We start from the raw sequence: 24,282 nt of genomic DNA, 5'->3' as shown, positions 1-24,282 counted from the left end.
CTGAGAAAAGAATATCAGGAACCCCTCAAAGGAGAGGGGAGAACTGAATCACAGTTCAAGAAACTTGTTCCAGCCAGGGGATCCAGGAAAGAAAACTTACAGAGGAGATTTTTCTGTACTAAGATGTAATTCAGATACCATAAAGTTCACCCTTTTAAAGTGCACAATCCAGTAGTTTTTGTATATTCACAAGGTTATGCGCCTTCACTTCTAATGAGTTCCAGAATGTTTTCCTAACCCCAGAAAGAAACCCCTTACCTGTTAGCAGTCACTCCCCATTCCTCTTCCTCCAGCCCCTGACAGCCACTAATCTACTTTTTGACTCGATCGATTTACCTATTCTGGACATTTCATAATGGAATCATCCAAGATGTGTCCTTTTGTACCGGTCTTTTTTTTTGTTTGGCATAGTGTTTTTAAGATTTGTTCATATTGTAGCTTATAGACCCCATTTGGCTGTCCATTCATCAGCTGATGGACATTTGGGTTGTTCCCACTTTTTGACAATTATGAATGATGCTGTTATGAACATTCATGTAGAAGTTTCTGTGTGGACATATGTTTTTAGTTCTCTTGGGCACATACCTAAAAGTGGAACTGCTGGGTCATACAGTAACTATGTTTAAGATTTTAGGAACTTCCAAACTGTTTTCCAAAGCAGCTGCACCACATTACAATCCCACCAAATTTTCCATATCTTCACCAATATTATAGCCATCCTAGTGGATTTAAAGTGGTACTGCATGATTCTGATTCGTATTTCTCTAATGACTAATGACTTTGGGCATCTTTTTATATGCTTATTGACTACCTACATATCTTCTTTGGAGACATGTTTATTCAAATTCTATGCTCATTTTTAACGGGGTTATTTGTCTTTTTACTGTTGAGTTGTAAAAGCTCTATATATTCTGGATACTGGAGTCTTATCAGGTATGTGATTTGCAGCTATTTTCTGCAATTCTCTGGGTTGTCCTTTTACTTTATTAGTAGTGCCATCTGAAGCACAAACAATTTTATTTTGATGAAATCTAACTTATATGTTTTTTCTTCAGTAACTTGTGTTTTAGGTGTCATATGTAAGAAACCATTTCCTGGGTCCCTGAGTTCCATCCTGCAGTAGAGCTCTCCACAATAGCAGGCCATCCAGAGCACTTGTGTTAGATGATTCATTATCAACAAATAACTCTTGCTCTAAGTTACTGAAATATGGGGGTAGTTAGCTTACCTGAGTAATCATGCCTGTGAACTTGACATACAACAGCTGGGAATGCAGATGTGGCAGAGAAAACAGACTATCCAGTACACAGGGCTGGGACAATTGGCTATCTGTGTAGAAAATAACAATAACAAATCCAACTGCTGCTCTGTGCCCCATTCCAGATGAACTAATGATCTAAATGTGAAAAAAAATAACTTTATAACTTGTAGAATACATAGGTGAACATCTTTATAATATCAGATAGGGAATGAAAGGCTAGGGCACACAAAGTACAAATCAAGTGAGAAAAGACTGAGAAAGTCAACTGCATTGAAATGGAAGACTTATAAATAAAGGCACCATAAGTGTGAAAACAAGCAAAAGACCAGGAGAACATCTGAAATATATACCAATAAAGCATCAGTATACAGAATATTCAAAGAGCTCCTACACATCAGTTAGAAAGGCAATATGCTTCAGTAGAAAAATGGGCAAAAGTTATGAAGGGGTATCTCATGGAAAGAAAAACTTGAATGGCACATACCTATCAAAAAAATGCTCAACCTCACTACCTATTAGAGACTTATAAATTAAAATCAATTTAATTACTAATTAATTAAAGTCTGACAGTTACTGCCTATGGTTGGTGTGAATTGCAACTAGCAGTTTGGAAAACAATTGTGAATCTCTAGCGAAGTCGAATCCACTCAGGGCCTCTGTCATGGGGGTTTCCCTGCTCAAGGAGCTGGCTATGTGTTGTGCTTCTGAAGCTTGGTGCTTCATTCTATTATCATTCTCACCTTCCCCTTTTTCTGAAGTAGTTCATCATTCTTTTCAAAGACAGCATACTGCTCTTCTCTTTAGTCTTTCATGCTGCAGTTATTATCAGATCTACTTCAGCCTTTCTACTCACTGAGAGCAGTTCTTCTGATACTAATCCTTGAACTCTTTCCAACTGCCTACGAAATCTGATTTGCTGTGGTGACTAGCCACTGAATTTAAAAGGAACCCATAAGTTAATAACTAACACTTCAAAGTGCCCCCTGCATCAGATAGTACTCTGAGCATACTCTAACTCCTGTGACAGCTTTTCAAAAATTCACTTGCATTAGCTCTTGTAATTTTTGCAACAGCTCCGTGAGTTTAATTGCCATTATCCTCATTTACAAATGAAAGAATGAAGATGCAGAGAGGTGGGAGGCAGAGGCTGTGGGTTCCACAGCCTGGTCAGCTCTATCTCGAGTCTCCACCATTTACTACTCAGCTCATCCAGGCAAGGGTAGGTTCAGCATGGTTCGGGATGAGATGACTGAGTTAGACACGTGAACCACTTCCACTGGCTAAATTCTCCAGAAAAACATTTTCCTCACTCATACAAGCACAGTTTATTTCCAGTTCTGTTCTTCCTCTTATCAAATAATGGTTTCCTATTGTCTGCATTGTTGTGAAGTATCCAGAGCATTTATAGAACTCAGTACCACTTCCAAATATATTTTTATTTTTTTTTAATTTTTAAAAAGTATTTTGAATCACACTCAACATTTTTTGAGGTGCCCAGTTCTATTTTATTTTTTAAATGTATTTTATTGATTTTGCTATTACAGTTGTCCCAATTTTTCTCCCTTGCCACTTCGACCAGTACCCTCATTCCTTCCAGAAATCCCCCCTTTAGTTCATGTCCATGGTTCATGCATATAAGTTCTTGGGCTATTCCATTACCGATACTGTTCTTATCATTCCCCTGTCTTTTTTGTACCTACCAATTTGTGCTTCTTAATCCCTGTATCTTTCCCCTCATTTTCACCCTTCCCCCTCCCAACAGATAACCCTCCAAATGATCTCTATATGATTCTGTTCCTGTTCTACTTGTTGCTTAGTTTGTTATTTGGATTTAATTATTGATAGTTGTGAATTTATTACCATTTTAATGTTCATTGTTTTGATCTTCCTCCTTTTCCTCTATACTGGTAAGTCCCTTTATCATTTCATATAATAATTGCTTGGTGATGATGAACTCCTTCAGTTTTACCTTGCCTGGGAAGCACTTTACCTGCCCTTCCATTCTAAATGATAACTTTGCTAGATAGAGTGATCTAGGTTGTAGGCCCTTGTTTTCATCACTTGGAATACTTCTTGCCAGCTCCTTCTTGCCTGCAAAGTTTCTCTTGGGAAATCAGCTGACAGTTTTATGGGAACTCCTTTGTAGGTAACTCTCTGCTTTTCTCTTGTTGCTTTTAAGATTCTCTCTTTATCTTTAACCTTTGGCATTTTAATTATGATGCGTCTTGGTGTGGTCCTCTTTGGGTCCATCTTGTTTGGGATTCTCTGTGCTTCCTGGACTTGTGTATTTATTTCCTTCACCAAATTAAGAAGGTTTTCTTTCATTATTTTTTCAAATACATTTTCAATTTCTTACTCTTCCTCTTCTCCTCCTGGCACCCCTATGATTCAGATATTTGTATGTTTAAAGTTGTCCCAGAAGTTCCTAAGGCTCTCCTTGTTTTTTGAATTCTTTTTTTCTTCCTGCTGTTATGATTGAATGCTTTTTCCTTTCTTGTGTTCCAAATCATTGATTTGATTCTCAAGTTCATCCCCTCCACTGTCAGTTTCCTGTAGATTTTTCTTTATTTCACTTAGTGTAACCTTCCTTTCTGCCAGGATCGTTTTTATGCCATTGAAGTAACCAATGAGTTCCTGGAGTATCCTGATGACCACTGTTGTGAACTGTGCATCTTCTAGGTTGCTTATCTTCATTTTGTTTAGTTATTTTTCTGGGGTTTTGTTCTGTTCTTTCATTGCACCGTATTTCTTTGTCTTCTCATTTTGGCAACCTCTCTGTGTTTGTTTCTGTGTATTAGGTAGAGCTGCTTTGACTCCCTGCCTTGGCACACCTCTTAAGTTGTATGGGGCAGAGCCTTCGGTAATCACCAGGACAGGGCAACCAGTGTGACCTCACTGTTGCTCTGTGTTGGGGAGAGCTCAGAGAGGGGCAATGCTGCTACCTGGCCTCTGGAGTTTAGCTCAGGAAGAAACTATTTCCCCATTCACACTTCACTTTCTCCCCATATGCTACTGGTGCCCTTGCAGTTGTTGCCCTGATGCTGAGCCCCAGAGGGGTGGGTCTGTGTGATTCCTAAGACTATTGTGGGCCCTTTAAGAGGACACAGTTTCTTCCACTGCCCCAACCCCCTCCCCCACTTATTTTATAGCCAGAAGTTCTGGGGACTTCTCTTCCTGGCACTGGGACCCTGGGCTGGGTAGTCTGGACTGGGGCTGGAATCCCTCACTCCTGAGTTATTCCTTCCATTTTTTATCTACCACATGTAGATGTGGGGCTGCCCATTCCCATTTCCATGCCTCCTGGCACTACTCTTGAGTCTCCACACCTGTCAGTGTCTCTCTGTGTCTCCACCCCTCCTACCGATTTCAATGAATGTGACTTCTTTAAATCTTTTGTTATAGGAGTTCCACACAGCTCTATTTTCTGACAATTCTGGGTGAAATTTGTTTTGTAGTCTAGTTGTATTTTCTTATGTAGTTGTGCATGGAGGTGAGGAGTGTTTACTACACCTCCATCTTCACTGGAAGTCTCAATTCTTGCAGTTGACTTTTAATATTCAATCCCAATGTGGCTTCTTCTTTGTATCCTTCATTACAGAAGTTCAGTTCAGCTAGTCTTCAGGTGGTTCTCTAGGGTGGTGGATCTATAATTTAGTTGTAATTTTGATGCGGTCATGGGACGATGTGCGCACAGCATTTACCTACTCTGTCATCTTGACCAGAAGTCTCTGGAATACTTTTCATTTGCCCAGTGAACTTGTTTTCATCGCTAGGTCACTTCAGCTTGTTTTTAAAGAGTGGTATGCCTTATTGCCAGCTGTATCTCACAACAATGGATAGGAATAGTTTTATTTTATGGTGTTATTTTATTTTACTTTATTTTACTTTTAGTAATTCAAAACCTCTCTTAGAAGGGAGTACATAGCTTCCTTAACACTTTGTGCTTCAAACAAACAGATTACTTCCAGGGAAAGTGGCCAAATCTCTAAATTGACATGTTCACTGGGTAATACATTTTATGTAAGAGGAGGATGCAAGGTGCAAGATTTAATAAAAGAGCATTTGAATTCTACAAATGATACATAATATTTTCCATCTTAAGAAATTTTAATGAATTATTAGATAAAAGACTCTGTGTGAAAGGTTTTGTGTGCAATTCAGCTTCTACTACCCGTTTTGGTGAATAGATTATTCTAGCAGTATTGTCTGCAGTAGGTTAAACATGAGATAATTCCATGTGAAATATTTAGAGTGGCTGAGTTCCACAGCCCCATCTGAAACGTCCTACAAACCTCCAGAGATTCTCTGAGTTTCAAATTGGACTGGTGAGTGTGCTCTACGAGTCGGAAGCTAACACTCACTGTTGTACAGGTGTGTGGTGCCCCCTTTCCCGACAAGGTTTGGATCAAACATGTGCTTGCTTTTTGACCTGACATCTAACACAGAACGCAGACCCTGTATGTGGAGTTTCAGTGTGTCTGTTCAGATCGTGTAGATCAAACGCAGTCTCCTAGCACTCTTCAGAGCTATTTAAATCTTTGCGCAACAGCTTAAAAGAGATATAGGGCATAGGTTCTGTGCTAGGAAATGGCACATTCTTTATTTTTCCTCTCTAAATACACTTTTGTTTAGAAGCAAAACAAATTTCACAAATTTTTAACAGATTTTCTGGTCTTCAGAAGGGGAAAAGTGGTTGAATCTCTTACTCTAAATGTTTGAATAAAACTGGATGGTTTGAATGTTAAAGCCATTTTAATAATGTTGTCATTTTCATGTAGGCTCTATTCTAAATAGAATGTTTATGACTATCCTTTTAAAATTATGAAAACAAAAAGAAATATAATCTTTCACTAAAATTCCGTATACCTCTCCCAGCAGCTATTGCTTATTTTCCACAGTAGATAGTCATGTTTTTATGACTGGATGGTTTTATCCCAAACAAACAGTGATCTTACTACTTTAAGGTTCTCTATTTCATTTAGTAAATTAGGTCTTGCAGCTCTACTCAGAGGAGTATTTAGGAGATTTATCCTTTAACAGGAAATAGATGGTGGTGTTACTATCTGTAGGTTTGGAAAGATCTAGAAGAAAAGTTTGGGCCACTTTGTGCATTTAAACCTGACACATATCCCAGTTTGCCACACCTTCAGAGTATCAGAGTAGTCGATTATAAACACATTGTCCTATAAACAAAAAGTTGGTTTCTGTGTTGAATGTACACTGAATTTACCCATTGATATCTTCTGCCTCTGAAATAAACTAGGCTGTAATTCAGAATCCTCTAAGTTTGCTGAGGCCTCAGCTTTTGAACTAAAACTTCATGAGTTTCAAACAGATTCTCTATGTCCATGTTTCCCAGCCATCTCCCTTCATCCCAGGCTTCTTAATCTGAAGGCAGAATCAGCTGGGTCCCGGGGAGCTTGGAATAAACTGCATGTGTGCATTCATAGTCTCACCTCTCTCATCACTGACACTGATTTCCAAAAGAGAGTTGCTCATCTTCTCTGAGTTATCAAATAAATGTGTGTGACTGAGTGGCTAGTGTGTGCATGTTTCATAAGGAAGTTGGGTGTGTGGGGAATGGAATGGCTTATGTGTACATGTGTGAAATCTTTCATAAGGAAAATGGGTGTGTGGGAGTGGGGTGCATGTGTGCACATGTGAGTGTATGCGTATAGAGCATGAGTGTGAAGTCTCTGGACTGAAGCTACTGACTTTTGCGTGGCCCCCTGCAGAAGAGATTTAAATGACAGACTTTTATGGGGTGTCTGAAGGGAGCTCCTTGCCCCATCTGGCCCCAGAAAAATGCTTTTCAAGGCTACTCACTGAGAGTCAGGGTGAGTTCTAAAGCAGGATTGGTTGGCGACTGCAATGGCAAGGGCATCCATCTATTTTTCATGAAGTTATAATTAACCTACTTTCTGCCTCCCACAGGTTCAACCTTTGGAAATGAAGACCAGCCGGCCCTGAAGGCAGCTCTGCCTTCCAAAGATGCACCCAAGGGAGCTGGCCGCATGGCCCCGCCAGCGTCCTCCAGTGTGACAGCACCCCGCAGGAGTTTGCTTCCAGCACCAAAATCCATGTCCGCAACCGCTGGTAAGACTTTCTGCCTTGGAGTGTCCTCTCTGCATTAAAATGTTTTTTGAAAGTCCTTGTGTACATCACTTATTTAGATGGAATCATAGGTTAGTTTCAAATGGCAAAGTTAATAATAATAATAGCATTGTTTTTAAGACATGTTCATTTTTCATATGTTTAAATGACCACAACTGCCTCTTGCTCTTCACCTGAATAGTAACCTGTTGAATCACATAGTTTTGATTGGAAAAAAAGCAAGAATCAAGCTATTTTAGGCCAGTTTTGCATTCATCTCAGGGAAGGGGGGCAGGGGTTGATGAAATCACTGGAAGGACTGTAGGAGCAAGCCGCAAGGGGATCTGCTGACTCTCCAGGGACCTGGAAACACGGTTCCCCTGCTGGCTTCAGGCTTGAGCCACCAAAGCTGGGATCTTGGAATCCGTGGCTACACGGAAGGGCTGACCCAGAGCCACACTTTGCCTGCTGGATCCAGATGAGCAAAAGAGATGACCCTTCCCCTTCTCCCACGAAGCTGGTGACCCGATGAGGGAAACAGCTGATGCAGACCTGGGACAGTGCAGATGCTTGTCAGCAGAAACTGCTAAAGCAGCCCAAGTGTGGCCCTGCCCCACTTGCTCCTCCCGATCTCACACGCAGGTGTCTGCTCACCTGCAGATGTGCACAAGCATGTAGTTCTTAGCTTTTCATCCTCCTCACCATAGGGAGGCACACTAACAGGAAGGGAGAAGGGATGTGGAGCCCTACCGAACCCAGTGCAGAACAAGATCAGTGAAGGCGAGCCCATCATTCATTTGGTGGTTCCCTGCCTAGATAAGGAGGCCACACACACTGCATGAAAACCCAGAGGGAGTAGAATTGTGTTATCAGGTGTGAACTGGAAAACAAAGCAGAAAGCTCATTTTAAAGATTTCAGGACTTTCTCTTTTATCTAACTCCAACACCCAAGGCTTCCTTGTATTTTAGGACTATCATTGTTAAAAGATAAATTTTATTACTGAATTTTAGCTTTTCATTTATTGCAGTGGTTTGAATTTCTAATTTAGATGAAATCTAGTTTCTAAAACAAAGTCAACTTCCACATTGCCTCATTTGTTCATCATCAAGCTAGTTAGAAAGTAGAAGGTAGGCATACAGTTAAATCCAAAATAATTGAATTTCTTGGGACTATGACATGTTTGAGTTATTTTAATTACTTAGATCATGCCAATATTGTTTTAACCCTGGCCATTGGAAACATTTATCAACTGTGATGCTTTGCTTTCTTCCCTTGGTGATTCTAGTCTGGTGATGGTAAACTCTTGCACTTCGGGTCACCCAGGATTGTAGATGCCACATGTACCCATAATCGAACATACCCTGAAAGTTGGTGCTGCCTCCCTAAACTAGATTCCTGATGTGAGCTTTCTGTGAGTGACTTTTTTCTCGTTCATTTATTCAGCAAATACCTCGCTGCTCATTTTAAGCCACAGGTGATTTGGTTTGAGGATAATTAGAACCATCCTTACCCTGGAGGGTCTCACAATGAGTTGAACAGATCTGTAAATGAATAATTAGAGTGAGCAAGATATTTGGGATCTTACCTGCTGGGTCCCAGTTCATTCTAGAAGACCAAGAATTCATAGTAAAATGGATTAAGAAAGGAGTGACTGAAAGAGCTTAAATTAAATATAAATAGGTTTTGTTTTTTACTTACTTAATCCCTTCTGTTTTTATTTATTTATTTTCTAATTTATTTTTTATTTAATGACGTTCAGATTTCCAGAGAAGATCCAAGGTAGCATTCAGTAAAGGGCCCAGAATAACACAGGTACAAAGATTAAAATGCAAGTAACACAAAAGAGAAAATCCTGACAGAACTGGGCTCGGAGCTTCCTGGCTACAAGGGCAAAGTAAGCAATACAATCAGGGGAAGAAGAGTGTGTCACTTTATTGGAAGACAGAAGTTTATTTTCTAACACAAATATTTTAAGATTTTAAATGTATGACTGTAAAAAAATTATGTTGAACAGCATAATAGACAATAACTTTAATCGTATGTTTTTAAAACATCTTTTCTGATACTGAAATAATTAGAAATGAACTTAAAATTTTGGAATAGAAAAAGACTTTTTCAACATGCCATGAAACCTGAAAACATTTTTTTTTTAAATAGAAACTTTTTTATTATTTATTTATTTATTTTATTTTTTTGGTTTTTCAATTACAGTTGTCCCATTTTTCCCCCATTGCTCTCCTCCACCCAGCCCACCCCTTCTCCCACAATCATATTCCTCCCCATTGTCCATGTCCATGAGTCATTTATACACGTTCCTTGACTAAACGCTTACTTTACTTATCCCCCGTTCTCTCCCTGCCCCCTCCCCCCTATTGACTGATATTCTGCTCCTTGTCCTGTTTAGTTAGCTTGTTTATGTTGTTCTTTAGTTTCCTGTATTAGGTGATATCATATGGTATTTTTCTTTCTTTGCCTGGCTTATTTCACTACGCATAACTCTCTCTAGTTCCATCCATGTTGTTGCAAATGGAGGGGTTCCTTCTTTCTTTCTGCTACATAGTATTCCATTGTATAAATTCACCACAGTTTTGTGATCCACTCATCTACAGATGGGCACTTAGGCTGTTTTCAGCATTTGACTGTTGTAAACAGTGCTACTATGAACATAGGGGTGCATAAGTTCTTTTGAATTAGGGTTTTAGGATTTTTCAGGTATAATCCTAGCAGTGGAATCGCTGGTTCAAAAGGCAGTTCCATTTTTAGTTTTTTCAGGTACTTCCATACTGTTTTCCATAGTGGCGGCACCAGTCTGCATTCCCACCAGCAATGCACCAGGGTTCCCATTTCTCCACATCCTCGCCAGCACTTGTTTGTTGATTTGTTGATGATGGCCGTTCTGACTGGTGTAAAGTGGTATCTCATTGTGGTTTTTATTTGCATCTCTCTGATGACTAGTGATGTTGAGCATTTTTTCATGTGTCTATGGACCTTCTGTATGTTTTCTTCGAAGAAGTGTTTGTTCAGGTCCTTTGACAATTTTTTAATTGGGTTGTTTTCTTGAGGTTGAGTCGTATAAGCTCTTTATATATTTTGGAGATCAGTCCCCTGTCTGAGATATCATTGGCAAATATGTTTTCTCATGTGGTTGGTTTTCTTTTCATCTCGCTGATGTTTTCTTTTGCTGAGCAGAAACTCTTTAGTTTGAAATAGTCCCATCTGTTTATTTTTTTCTTTATTTCTCTTGCCTAAGGAGATGTATCCGTGAAGATATTGTTACGTGGGATATCTGAAAGTTTCCTGCCTATGTTTTCCTCTAGGATTTTTACGGTGTCACGGCTTACATTTAAGTCTTTGATCCATCTTGAGTTTATTCTCATGTGTGGTGTAAGTTGGTGGTCTAGTTTTATTTATTTTTTTTTTGCACGTCCCTGTCCAGTTCTCCCAGCACCATTTGTTAAAGAGGCTCTTCTCACTCCATTTTATGTTCCTTCCTTCTTTATCAAATATTAGTTGACCATATAGTCCTGGATTTATATCTGGACTTTCTATTCTGTTCCACTGATCTATATGTCTGTTCTTATGCCAGTACCAGACTGTTTTGATCACAGTAGCTTTGTAATATTGTTTGATGTCTGGTATTGTGATTCCTCCTGCTGTGTTCGTCTGTCTCAAGATTGCTTTGGCTATTTGGGGTCTTTTTTGGTTCCATATGAATTTTTGGAGTATTTGTTCTAGGTCTGTAAAATATGTCATTGATATTTTAATAGGGATTGAATTGAATCCGTAAATTGCTTTGCGTAATATGGCCATTTTGATGATGTTGATTCTTCCCATCCAACAACATGGTATTTGCTTCCATTTATTTGTATCTTCCTTCATTTCTTTCTTCAATGTTACATAATTTTCAGAGTACAGGTCTTTTATCTCTTTGGATAAGTTTATTCCTAGGTGCTTTATTTTTCTTGTTGCTATAGTAAATGGTATTTTCTTTTTTGTCTCTGTCTCTGATATTTTATTGTTGGTATACAGAAATGCCTTAGATTTCTGTATATTTATCTTGTACCCTGCTATTTTGCCAAATTCACTTATTAGGTCAAGTAGTCTTTTAGTGGAGTTTATAGGGTTTTCTAGGTATACTATCATGTCATCTGCATATAATGATAGTTTTTTTTCTGCTTTCCCAATTTAGATGCCTTTTATTTCTTTTTCTTGTCTGATTGCTGTGGGTAAGACTTCTAACACTATGTTGAATACGAGTGGAAAGAGTGGACAGCCTTGTCTAGTTCCTGATTTCAGGTGGAATGCTTTTAGTTTTTGTCCATTGAGTATGATGTTGGCTTCAGGCTTCTCATATATAGCCTTAATTATGTTAATGTATGCTCCCTCTATTCCCATTTTGCTGAGTGTTTTCATCATAAATGGGTTTTGTACTTTATCAAATGCTTTTTCTACATCTATTGATATGATCGTGTGATTTTTGTCTTTCATTTTGTTTAGGTGATGTATTATATTTATTGATTTGCGAGTATTAAACCATCCTTGCATCCCTGGGATGAATCCCACTTGATCGTGGTGTATGATCTTTTTGATGTATTGCTGGATCCGATTTGCCAATATTTTGTTGAGGATTTTAGCATCTATGTTCATCAGTGATATTGGCCTGTAGTTTTCTTTCTTTGTTGTGTCTATACCTGGTTTTGGAATAAGGGTAATACTGGCTTCATAGAAAGGGTTTGGGATTTTTCCCTCTTCTTGCATTTTTTGGAATAGTTTGAGGAGGGTAGGAGTTAGTTCTTCCCTAAATGTTTTGTAAAATTTGCCTGTGAAGCCAACCGGTCCAGGGCTTTTGTGTGCAGGGAGATTTTTGATTAGTGTTTCAATTTCATTCTTTGTTATTGGTCTGTTGAGACTTTCTACTTCTTCTTGATTCCGTTTTAGAAGATTATGTTTCTAGAAATTTGTCCATTTCTCTAGGTTGTCAAATTTCTTGCCATAGAGTTGTTTGTAGTAATTTCTTACAATCGTTTGTATTTCTGTGGTATCAGTCGTGATTTCTCCTTTTTCATTTCTGATTTTGTTCATTTGGGTCTTTTCTCTTTTCTTTTTGATGAGCCTGGCTAGAGGCTTGTCGATTTTGCTTATTTTTTCAAAGAACCAGCTCCTAGTTTCATTGGTCTTTTGAATTGTTTGTTTGGTCTCTATGTCATTTAATTCTGCTCTGATCTTGATGATTTCCTTCCTTCTTCTTGCCCTAGGCTTTGTTTGTTGTTGTTGTACTAGTTCTTGTAGCTGTAGGGTTAGATTTTTTATTTGAGATTCTTCTATCCTTTTCAGAGATGCCTGTATTGCTATGAACTTCCCTCTTAGGACTGCTTTTGCTGTGTCCCAGAGGTTTGGGGCTGTTGTGTGTTCATTAACATTAGTTTCCAGAAATTTTTTGATTTCTTCTTTGATGTCATTGTTAACCCATTCATTATTTAATAGCATGTTATTCATTCTCCATGAGTTTGGGTTTCTTAGATTTATTTCTCTGGGGTTGATTTTTAGTTTCAAGGCATTGTGGTCTGAAAAGGTGCTTGATATCATTTCAATTTTCTTGAATTTGTTGAGGCTTGTTTTGTGTCCTATCATGAGGTCTATCTTTGAAAATATCCCATGTGCATTTGAAAAGAATGTATATTTTGCTTCTTTTGGATGAAAAGTTATATATATATCAGTTAAGTCCATGTGGTTTAGTGTGTTGTTCAATGCCTGTATATCCTTGGTGTTTCTTTGTTTTGAAGATCTGTCTATTGTTGATAATGGAGTGTTAAAGTCCCCTACTATGAGTGTGTTGTTGTTGATATCCTTCTTGTGGTCTTCTAGTATTTTCTTTATGTATTTGAATGCTCCCACTTTGGGTGCATATATGTTTATCAGTGTTATATCTTCTTAATGGATTGTTCCCTTAACTATTATGAAATGTTCTTCTTTGTCTCTTTTTATTGCCCTTGCTTTGAAATCCGTTTTGTCTGATATGAGTACTGCTACCCCAGCATATTTTTCATGTCCGTTTGCTTGGAATACTTTTTTGTATCCCTTTACTTTCAGTCTATGTAAATCTTTTGTTTTGAGGTGTGTTTCTTGTAGACAGCAAATATGTGGGTCCTGTTTCTTTATCCATTCTGTTACCCTATGTCTTTTAATTGGAGCATTTAATACATTTACATTTAAGATCATTATTGACATGTATTTATTCATTTCCCTTTGTACCTGTGTTCCTCTCCTCTTTTTTTCTTCTTTTTTATTAAAACATTCCCTTTAGCATCTCTTGCAATGCTGGTTTGGTGGAGATGTATTCTTTTAGTCTTTCTTTGTCTGGGAAACTCTTTATTTCACGTTCCATTTTGAATGAGAGCCTTGCTGGGTAGAGTATTCTTGGTTGTAGGCCTTTGTTTTTCATTGCTTGAAATATTTTTGACCATTCCCTTCTGGCTTGTAGTTTTTCTGTTGAGAAATCGTCAATAGCCTTATCGGAGCTCCCTTGTATGTTATTTGCTGTTTTTTTTTCTTGCTGCTTTTAGGATTCTCTTTGTCTTTGAATGTTGCCATTTTAATTATGATGTGCCTTAGAGTGGGTTTTTGGGGGTTCCTCTTCATTGGAACTCTCTGTGCTTCCTGAACTTGCATAACATTTTCTCTCATCAGGTTGGGAAAATTTTCTGTCATTATTTCTCTTATCAGCTTTTCTATTCCTCATTCCTCTTCTTCTCCCTCTTTAATTCCGATGACTCTGATGTTGTTTCTCCTCATGCTATCCTGTAATTCCCTTACGTCTTCTTCATACTTTTTCAATCTTTTTTCATTTTATTGTATTGTCTGGGAATTTTTTTCTACATTGTCCTCTCTCTCACTGATCCGATCTTCTGCTTTGTTTAGCCTGCTTTTGATTGATTCTACTGTGTTTTTCAGTTCAGAGATTGTATTCTTCATTTCTTCCTGGTTCTTGTTAATAGTTTCTATGTTTTTTGTTTTTATGCTGGTGTAGTTCTCTGCAAGTTCCCTGTAATTTTCTTGGAGCTGTTGGTAATGTCCTTGGAGGTTGTCATAGTTTTTTTTTTTGAGGTTGTCGAGTATATTGAGCTTCTTCACCACCATTGTTTTGAATTCCATGTCTGACATTTGGGCTATGTATTCCATCTACCTCTCTTTCTGGGGATTCCTCTTTTGTTTTCATTGAGAGGTTGTTTCTGCATCTTACCATGTTGGATTTTTCTTGTTTATGTTTGGTTTTGGGGTTTGTCTGCTTTCACTTCCCATCTTTGTGGTATGAGATTCTTTATAGGAGATCTGAGGGTTTCAGTGGTGCAGTCTCTTTGATCTCCTGAGCTTGATATTTTTGGGGTACCCTTTATGTCATTTGTTTATGCTGTCTGGTTATATTTCAGATGCTCTTTGGTAGGATCTTCCCTCTGGCTAGTTGATTGAGAGTCACTCTATCCACTTTGTCTTGAGTTCTTTTGCGGAGATGCTGTTAAAAACATAAACAGACAGCCCAGGCAGGAGACCCACACCCTCAAAAATATCCCCCACCCTCTATCCCGCTAGCGTCAGCCAATGAGCCAGTATTAATATAAATGTAGAGAGATTAGAGCTCTTATAGTATAGGAAGAATAGATAAGAGTTGTTTTTATGGGGAAAAATATGATTTTTGAGAGAGGGGATGATAGATTAATAATAGTAGCAAGTCGTGTTGAGACTCTGCAAGACAGTAGGTAATATTTACATTGTATGTTAATAACAATAAAAGAAAAGGAGGGAAGAATGCAGAATATAGTAAGAAAGTGGGATTGTATAGTATTAGATTTATATAGTAGTTATGTTCTATTTATTTAGTGTGAAAGGAAGGCTAAAGTAGACACATAAATAAACAAAAATTGAAGAGGAAGGATGAGAAGGAGAGATTGTATGAAACAAATTAAAGATATAGTTTTTTAGGGAAAAAATTTTTTTAAAAAGTAAAAAGTAAAAGTAAAATTAAATTTAAAGTTAAAAATAAATTTAAAAAAATTAAAATAAAAAACATACAAATAAAAAAATCTAAAATAGAAATAAAAATTTAAAAAATATATTAAAGGAATGGTTTTACTCAGTTCAGCCTTTGTGTGTCATCTTCTTTTTCTGGATCCACAGCTGGTCTAATGAGGCAGGCCAGAGGTTCCTGTTCCTTGCAGCAGCGGTGTGTGCCCGCAGTGGCCGATGTGGCACATTCCTTTGGTGCCTGTTGGAGCCGGCCAAGGTGCTTTTTCAGGCGCGCAAGGCAGCCTCAGCACTAGCTTCAGGCCTGCGAGCCGTGGTCCGGTCCGGTCCGGTCCGGTCCAGGAGTTGGTCTCTTAACTCTTGGGGCAGGGCTCCAGACACTTGTACATAGTGGAAGTGAGCATCTGTGAGTCGCTGCCTCTCGCCGTTCCTGCACCTGCCTGGGCGGCACGAGCAGAGCCTGAGCAAGTGGTCTGTGCTCTGGCCTGGTGCCCACTGGAGCTGGCCAAGGTGTCTGCGCACGGTCTTCTGCAGGCCCTCCCTGCGCCCATTGGGGCACTGATCTTAGGTCTGTTGGGGTGTGTCTGAGGGGCACCTCGACGCGGAGCCCTGCGCACCTGGGCCAGTGAATAAGGGCACTTCCCTATGCGTACCCGCGCGGCCCAAGCGAGGGTTGGGGAGTGGGCGAGCGCACTTTTGCACCTGCATTCCTCAAGAATGTCATATCGCCCCCAAACTCCCCCCCCCCGCAGTTCACAAGAGAAAAATATAAAGAAAATCACATTCTCACATCCATAGCAGTACGCTGTTTCTTGTCTTTCAGTGCCAATGCTACCTGGTTGAGTCCTGTCTCTGCCAGCGGGCAGAGATACACTCTCCTCCCTCTTCCTCTCTGGGGAAGCCTGTGGTTGCCAAAAAGCCTTCGTGTACCTCCAGCCACAGCTCGGGGAGCCACCCCAGTCAGAAATCCAGTCTTGTCCCTTTTTCATCCGCTATCCTCACCAAACAGGTCGTTCCCAGATGGTTTTCTCTAATCCAGCAGTACCATGGCTTGACTCCTGCCAGTGTCCAGCTGCTCACCGAGATGTTCTGTCTGCAATTAGCCCAAACTGCAGACGGGTCTCAGGAGCCAGAAAGCGCAGCCTCCCCTCACTCCTCCGCCATCTTCCAGTCACCTCACCAGAAACTTTTTTTAAATGATAGATTTAACTACACAAAAATCTGAAATTTTTATGAAAGACATAAAAAGATAATAAAAGAAAACTTGAGGTAAAAAGGATGATAAATTGACAGAAGATGCTGTAACAAAGTGTTAATACGCAAACAATTGGAAGAACTTCTGGAAGTCAATAGGACAAAATATAACTTAATTTGAAAAACAGGTCAAAGATATGAATGGGTACTTCACACAGTAGAAGTGCAAAGTGGTCAATGGTCATAAACATCTGAGGATTCTCTGTGTATCATTCAATATGCTTAGGGATTTGTGTACTGTACCTCATTTAATTCTGGAAGAAAGCAGGGTTTAGAGAAATTAAGTAAACCTCCCACCAAGGGTCATATAGCTTCTGTGTGGCAGAGTAGGCATCCCTCTAGGTCTGTCTGACTTTAAACCTGTATACCTGCCCTCTGCTAGCACTATGCTGCTTAAACGTTTACTCAGATGGAGGCCAGTTAATTATTTTCTTGACATAACTACCATTGGAAATACTTCTTAGAGATTGAGTTCTTCTTTCTAGGACAATGCATATGGTTTCTCAGATACCCTAAAATAATCCCATGGTCTGTGCACGTCTCTCCTTCCCTGGATTTTCATACACAGGTTGAGAACTGTGTTTAAACATGTTTGGAGGTATAAAATATGACCCAGTCCCATAATATTATTTTCCTAAAAATTAATAATGATTATTGCCTCATTGACATCAATGTGATGACAGTGGAAAGTGTTGTGGGTTTAATGCTAATGGTAAAAATATTAAACATCCTACTCATGGCTGTGTAAAGGGAAGCTTCCAAAGAATTTTAGAAACTCAGCCTTGGTTTCTCAATGATCCTTTTTTTTTTTTTTTTTTTTTCTTAATTTTCATGAAAAGCTCTCCTGGTGTTCACATGTCAAACACAAACTCTCCCCAGTGCCTTGATCCATATACGTCTACATGAATAGTCAGGCTTTACCTCAAACTGGTTTGTAGTTGTAGCAAATAGAAAAATATTTTCAGATGAAAATATTGATCTGAAGATAGATCACTTCTTGGTCAATATGCCCTCTGGTTCTGTCATGTTGACATGATGGATTATAAAAAATAAAATTTCTTTATTCAGCCTAAGGCATAGAAGGATTTCCTGTGGTTATACAGAAAATGAACAGCTGGTGTCTTATAGTTTCGGTTCCTCTCTACCTAGGGGAAAAGATATCCCTGGGAATAGGGTGGCTCTTATGCTACAGACTGCAGAAGCTCCACTGTATCATAGAAATTAATTTTACTACTTTTAAAGCAGGTTTTTATTTCTGCATTAAGTTCCACAGATTTTGGTATTTGAGGGAATATTATAATTTTAAAATACAAGTAACTCGTCCACGTCATCACATGTGTTTACTGAGCACTTTGATGTACATGTGGGCCAGAAAGAGCTGCTCTGACAGCTCCCCCTGCTCTCCCTCCAGTCTGGCCATGCATCATCTCCCCTGTGTGAGCACATCTTAAATGAAGAAATTGAGGGAGAGCTTGCTGATCTAAAATATTCTGCTTTAGAAAAACACAAGACAAGTAAAAGGAGCACTTTAACTGCCACTGGAATCTAGGGTCTAGATGATCTGAGGTGATTCTTACCGTAGCATGTGATATATGCACCTTTAACATTAATGGCTCTAAGAGCATGTTGTTTTCCTGCTAATAAAACCATTGTAGCACCTACAGTGTGGAAGCCCATGTGGATTCAGGAGTGTGCAGATACCTCCCAGGAGTGGGACCTGCGTGAGGCAAGTTCAAAGCAATCAGGATGCTCTGGACTGTTGACTATGGTCTCCCCGAGGCTGAGTCTCAATTGCAGTCACAGCTTCAACTTATTTGGCGTTGTGAAGCCAACAGAGGAAATAGGAATATGTTGGGATGAAGGAGGTTATAGGAGAGTAGATGTTTAGAAAGAATCTTTGGGGGAGAAAAGTTAAAGCAATCTATTTGAGACCCATTCCTCTGCATGAGGTCAAGAGACAAAAGAATATAGTGGGGCTGGTATTCAGGGTGTCTGGTAAGAGGAGCCTTGCATTTTATTATTCTGAGAGTCACGTTCCTATTTGCTGTTCTGTCTGGCCAGCAGTGGGGAGGTTCCTAGATCCTCGCAGCTGACCGGGAAGCACTGTGAATGATACGCTGTGACACCAAAGTCAACTCTCAGTCATCCCAGGCAGTGAGGACAGATGAAATTTGTATGGGCATCCACTCATTCACCAGATGTTTACTGAGCACTTTCTTTAAGTTGAGTACTCTGCTGGATACCTGGGGAAATCAAGATGAATGGAGCCAATGGGAAAACAGGAAAGAAACATAGAAGTCATATATTCAATGATTTATTTAGAGTTATGCTAAGAGCTGTGAAAGGAAAATGAGTGTACAATAAGGCATATTGTGTAGACCCAACATAGCATGCAGAAAACACACAGGCAGAGAGACCTGAAGGTCAACAGAAGTTGCCAGATAGCAGTGGTGAAGCCAGCATTCCACACAAGCTGTTAAGTGATCAAAAGACAGCATGGAAAAATCACACAGAATCACAGCTGCTTCATCAGTCTCTAGTTTTACTGGTGAATCCTCCCTAGTTCCAATCACTACACAAAACTTGCCCCTTAAGCAGTTCACGGAGACAGTTTGAGTTTTTTTGGAGCGGGTGGCACTTGAGTTTAAAACTCTAGTCAGCTCTGTTTCCAGTGTCTTGATCTAGGGTGCTATTTAGCAATTACAATAGAAATGCTGCAGAATGATCTAAATAAGGGAAAAAAACATTTATCTTTCTCTGCTCTGCCTGTCAAATTCTTTCATTGAAAAAACGGCAAGGATAATGATATTTTAGATAATTTTGGGAAGCAGTATAAGACACACCTGGAGTACCAGAGAATTCCTAAAATGTTGTGACTCACCTTGCTGTGTGCCACCTGCAGGCTGTGTGAGATGATTCCTTTGGTGGGGGCTCCTAACTCTCCCCTGTGAGTATGTACACATAGTGTATCTTAAAGGTTACACCCCTGGTATTTTGCCCACTCGACCTGTCAGCCTGGAAAAGTGGTGGGAGCTAGTCCAGCAGTAATTAATGCAACTGGCCTTTTAAAGCTGTGTTTTCCATCGTGATTTCCGTTGTTTTGGTGTCTTAGAACTCTGCCTACTGTACTAAATGTGTTGTTATGCAAATTTATACCATGATGTTGCCCAGTTTCTTAACATGATGAGGCTGAAACTTTTAATTACATATCACCATTTAAACGTTTTATTTCCAGACTTCTTATATATCCTACTGGGTATCTTACACTGATGGAATACCAGTGTATTTCATCATGGGGGGTGGTGAAGTGGGTACAAGAAATATAATAGGAAGAGATTAATGCTAGTCATCTATTTTCTAAGATAACTGGAAAATAAGGACACATGTCATGATCTCTGCAAAGTCTTCATAATATTTCATCTCTAATCCACCCATCAGCATATTTGTATTGATAACCACTTTGGGCCCCAGATTTTGCTTATCAATAGTCACCCAAGCAGCCTCCCTGAGATGCTAAGTCCTTCCAGCCCACCCTCCCCCAGTGCTGGTAGTGGCCTTTCACCACCTTTCTACATGGAAACCCAGTCCCGTTACTCCTCTGCTTAGGAACTTTCAGCGGCTCTCCACAGACCCAGGCTCCCTGCCTGGCACACAAGGGCCTTTCTGAGCTGTGCCTGTCTACCACTTCAGCCTTCTCTGGCTCCACCACCATCTGCACCTGCACTTTCCTGAAAAAGCCAAGGCTCTTTATGTCCCTGGGCCTTCCTCACTCATTGTTCCCTGTGTCACACCTTTCTCCTTGCCCTGATACTTCCAACCGCTTGCCAAACATCTGATTCTCATGCAGGATCGTTATTGTTGCACAGCTGCGAAGAGTCCTGCACTAGCCCAGGCGCTGACCATTGCAGAGGCCACCACCGTCATCGTGAGCACGGTCTCACCATTTATTGCCCAGTATTATGTGTCAGAGTCTGCCCTAAGTCCTTTAAACTCACTGCGTTCTTCCTAACCCCAGAGTAGCACTGTGGAGTACCAATTCTGCCACTTCAAAAGATGAGCTAACTGACTTTTCCTGCATCACAGTTATTACGTAGCTGACCCAAGATTTGGGTTGAGGTCTGTCTTTCAATAAAGCCTTTTCTTTTTCTAATATCCTGCATTTGTTGATCAATTGGGAGGTTAGCTGAATAAATATGACATTGATTGTGACTTAAGAAAGACTGCTGAAAGTGATGTTGACTTAAGATTCCAGAACGTATCATATCATGAGAAAATCAAGCAGGATTCCTCTGAGAGCAGCTGTATATGTTTTGTGAAGTGCGTGAAGTAGAAGATCAGACCCTGGAGGGGCATGAATGTGACTTGAACTCTCCTGTATCAGATAAAGAAAAACAATTTGCCTGCAACCATGTGTTATCTTGTTTCTCTATGGCTCCACCATGGTCACCTGGACTGCATACTGAACAGTCAGAAGCCAGCATGTGACTGCCAGAGACAGGATCCTGAAATACTGAATCCTCTGGCCTAGAAGGAACTCTGATATTGAACACTTTACAGGGTGGGGGAGAGATGGGGGACAAATAATAGAATGCCTAGTTATTTAGTATATACAAATTAAAGTGATATGACAACATCATGCTGTGTATCTGCGTGGGGACAATGGGATAAATATTAAACAGGCCAAACTGAGGGGCTGGCTCATGGATGAGCAACTATGACAATTATAGCCAGCATTTGTTGAATACTTACTGCATGCCTAGCCTTACCCATCGTCTCATTTCATCCTCACTTTTAAACCTATGATACACAGGTACTATTCTAAACCTTATTTTATAAATTAGGAAACTGGGTTGGAGAGATCAAGTCATTTGCCCAAGGTAACAAAGCCAGGAGATTTAAGGGTTAGACATTGAAGCCTGGGCACCTGCCTGCTGAGCTTGTACTTGCACCCAGTGCCCTTCTTGTAGCCCTGGAACCAGGTGATTCTGACAGCGATGGCCCTCTTCACACGGCTGCGGTGACTGACCTCACCTGGCAGAGGACCAGCCTGCTGCAGCTGCTATGTGCAATGCTTCCTTGCCCACGGCATGGGAAAAATAACAAGTTATAGGAGCCTTTTTTTTTTTTAATTGGCTACATCATTTTAGGTTTTAAAAAAAGGCACCATGGACATATTTCTAAACACATGATGGTTTTGTCCTTAATGAGTGCAACAACTATATTAATAAAGCCACAGGGAACTGTTACTCTGTCACACAGAATTTGGATGGCTGAGGAAATAGGAAAGAGCTCTGAAGTTAGACCTAGTTCCAGTCATGGTCACAGTGCTAGTAGCTATGTGATCTTGATTCAATTACTAACCTCTTTGACCCTAGATTCCTCACTGGAAAAAAAGAATGACACCCACCTCATCCAGTAATGATTTAATACACTAGCACAGTGTTTATAATCCATAGGTTCTAAACAAAAATTTATAATAACTGGGTTAATATTGTTAATGAGGACCTTTTTCTTTTATGCTCATGCTCAGTAAGTGCCTAGCATTATGCTAAGCACTTTTATTTACTACACAACAGTTTTATCCTCACCACAACCCATGGGGTGGCTATTGCTGTTATCACCCATTTTACACAGGAGGGAAAAAAAAGTTCAGAGTTTAACCTGCCTGAGGTCACACGACTAAGGACACAGTAGAGCTGGTGTCTGAGCCCTTAATCAATATGCAGCTATAATCCAAACAACCTCTCTATTATGTCTTTTACCTACTTCCGCCTCCAACTTAAAAATAGTTGGTATTTGTAACCACAGCTTCTATTTTATCACAGCTACTGTCTCAATTGTAAGTTATCATTTAAACTCCCAAGTTAGTAACTGGTTTATATTTGAAAAAATATTGTAGAGGAATATTATCATGGAATATCATAACATTAAGTTTTTTTAAAGGTTACAAAATTATAATATTTATAAGTCATTGCCAGAAGAAAAAAAGGCAGACAAACAAGGGAAAAAAGGCTTGGGCTACACTCCACAAGAGAAAAACCAATCAAACATCCAGTACACATGTGAAAAGGGTGCTAGCCTTTGTCACTAACCAGGAGAATGCAGTTCTGATTACAGTGAGGTGTGTGCCCATCCAAATGGCGATGCAGCAAAACCTGTCCCTCCTGCATTGCAGCGAAGGTGTGGTGCATGAGGCACTCATGCAGTCCTGGCAGGCAGGAGGGCAGCGAGCACAGCCAGCTCAGAGCAAGCAGCACGGCCTTGGTTTGTACACTTGTGTTTTAACTTAAGCATTCTGCTTGTAGGTATGTGAGAAACACACATGCACACATGTTACATTTGTACAAGTACGTTCAAAGCATCATTGCTTATAATTGCTAAAAACTAGAAGTGGAAGCAATTCATATTTCCATTGGTGGTAGAATAAATGGATACATTCTGGTATATGTATAGGGTGGGTTTCTATTTGGCAATGAGAGTGACCTAGGGCTACAGGCTGCCCTAATATAGGTCAATATTACAGATGCAATTTCATAAAAATTGCAAGACAAAAATACACACGGTATGATTTCACTAACATAAAATTTACAAACAGACTTCAGGATGTTGTCTAGGGGTGCCTGTGGAGTAGCAGAACTGTGAAGAAAAGCAAGAAATGACCAAATCTTAGTGACAGTGGTTTCTTTGAATGGGAAAGAAGAGGCTCGAGACTCAACAAGTTTCTGAGTGCCAGTGATGTTCAAACTCTTAGCTAATTTGAATGCTCTAATTCTTGACCTGGGTAGCAATTCATGGGCATTTGATAAACTACAAATAAGTTTGAAGCATTATATTTCACAATAAAAAGTGTTTAAAACTGTATTATAATAGTTTATTAAGATAATATCTAAATATACATAATATGATCTGAAATAATGCATTTCAATGGATTCATGTGGTTATTGTTGGGTGAGAATATGGTGAAATTAAGAAAAATATTTTCTCATTTTCTTAACCCTTGCTGGTTTGGCTCAGTGGATTGAGCGTCGGCCTGCAAGCTAAGTGTCGCTGGTTCGATCTTCCAGTCAGGGCACATCAGAGAAGGAAAACTCTGATTCCAAAAAACCTCCGCTGCCTTGCAGCATACCTCTTCAGGGGAAAGGCTAAGGGAGTAAAACCCGACAGAAAATCCGGAGCCGGAGTCCCTAAGGCGGTTTGACGTTGTAGTCAACACCGGCAACTCCTGCGGCGCACCTGAAGCCAAACTGTATTGACTCTGTCTTTCCCCTTGGATCCTTCAGCTGCGAAGAGAGGGGGGGTCTGCTGCATGGGCAACAGCTGGCCCTCCATATCACCCTGCCCAGGCTTTGTAGCTTCACTGGAGAGGACACTCCAGCGTCATCGCAAGATGTCGACTCAACACGGGAGGAGACAGATACCGGTTATAAGCTCATCCAATTGGCGAAGGAAACGAGCGCCAGGGGTCTCCTCTGATGGTGGGAGAGGTCATCGCACCTCACTGGACAGCTACCGCCTGCCTCAAGGTGGGCAGCCCCGAGCCAATTAGGTGCCGTCTCGCCATGGCTCGCCTGCCCCACTGGGTGCGTGGGGATCAGAGAGGCGTCTCTCGAAAAGTGGGCCACAAAACACTCGCACCAGGCAATTCCAAGCAAAA

The 24,282-nt window shown here is 40.0% G+C and overlaps 1 protein-coding gene across 2 annotated transcripts in view; it reads left to right on the top strand.

Moving 5' to 3' along the window:
- Positions 1 to 24,282, top strand: part of MTUS2 (microtubule associated scaffold protein 2) — a 447,573-nt gene that overhangs the window by 248,673 nt on the left and 174,618 nt on the right. For both annotated transcript variants that reach the window (XM_090273746.1, XM_090273747.1), the window contains exon 4: positions 7,196 to 7,357. In XM_090273746.1, the coding sequence (XP_090129872.1) occupies positions 7,196 to 7,357 (162 nt within the window). The remainder of the gene's footprint in view (positions 1 to 7,195; positions 7,358 to 24,282) is intronic.

This window comes from Furipterus horrens, unplaced genomic scaffold (genome assembly GCF_987537825.1).
Source record: "Furipterus horrens unplaced genomic scaffold, mFurHor1.1.pri manual_scaffold_4, whole genome shotgun sequence".
Taxonomy (NCBI): domain Eukaryota; kingdom Metazoa; phylum Chordata; class Mammalia; order Chiroptera; family Furipteridae; genus Furipterus; species Furipterus horrens.
Note: the sequence above shows the minus strand (reverse complement) of the source record. Positions and strands in the feature narration are given on the sequence as shown.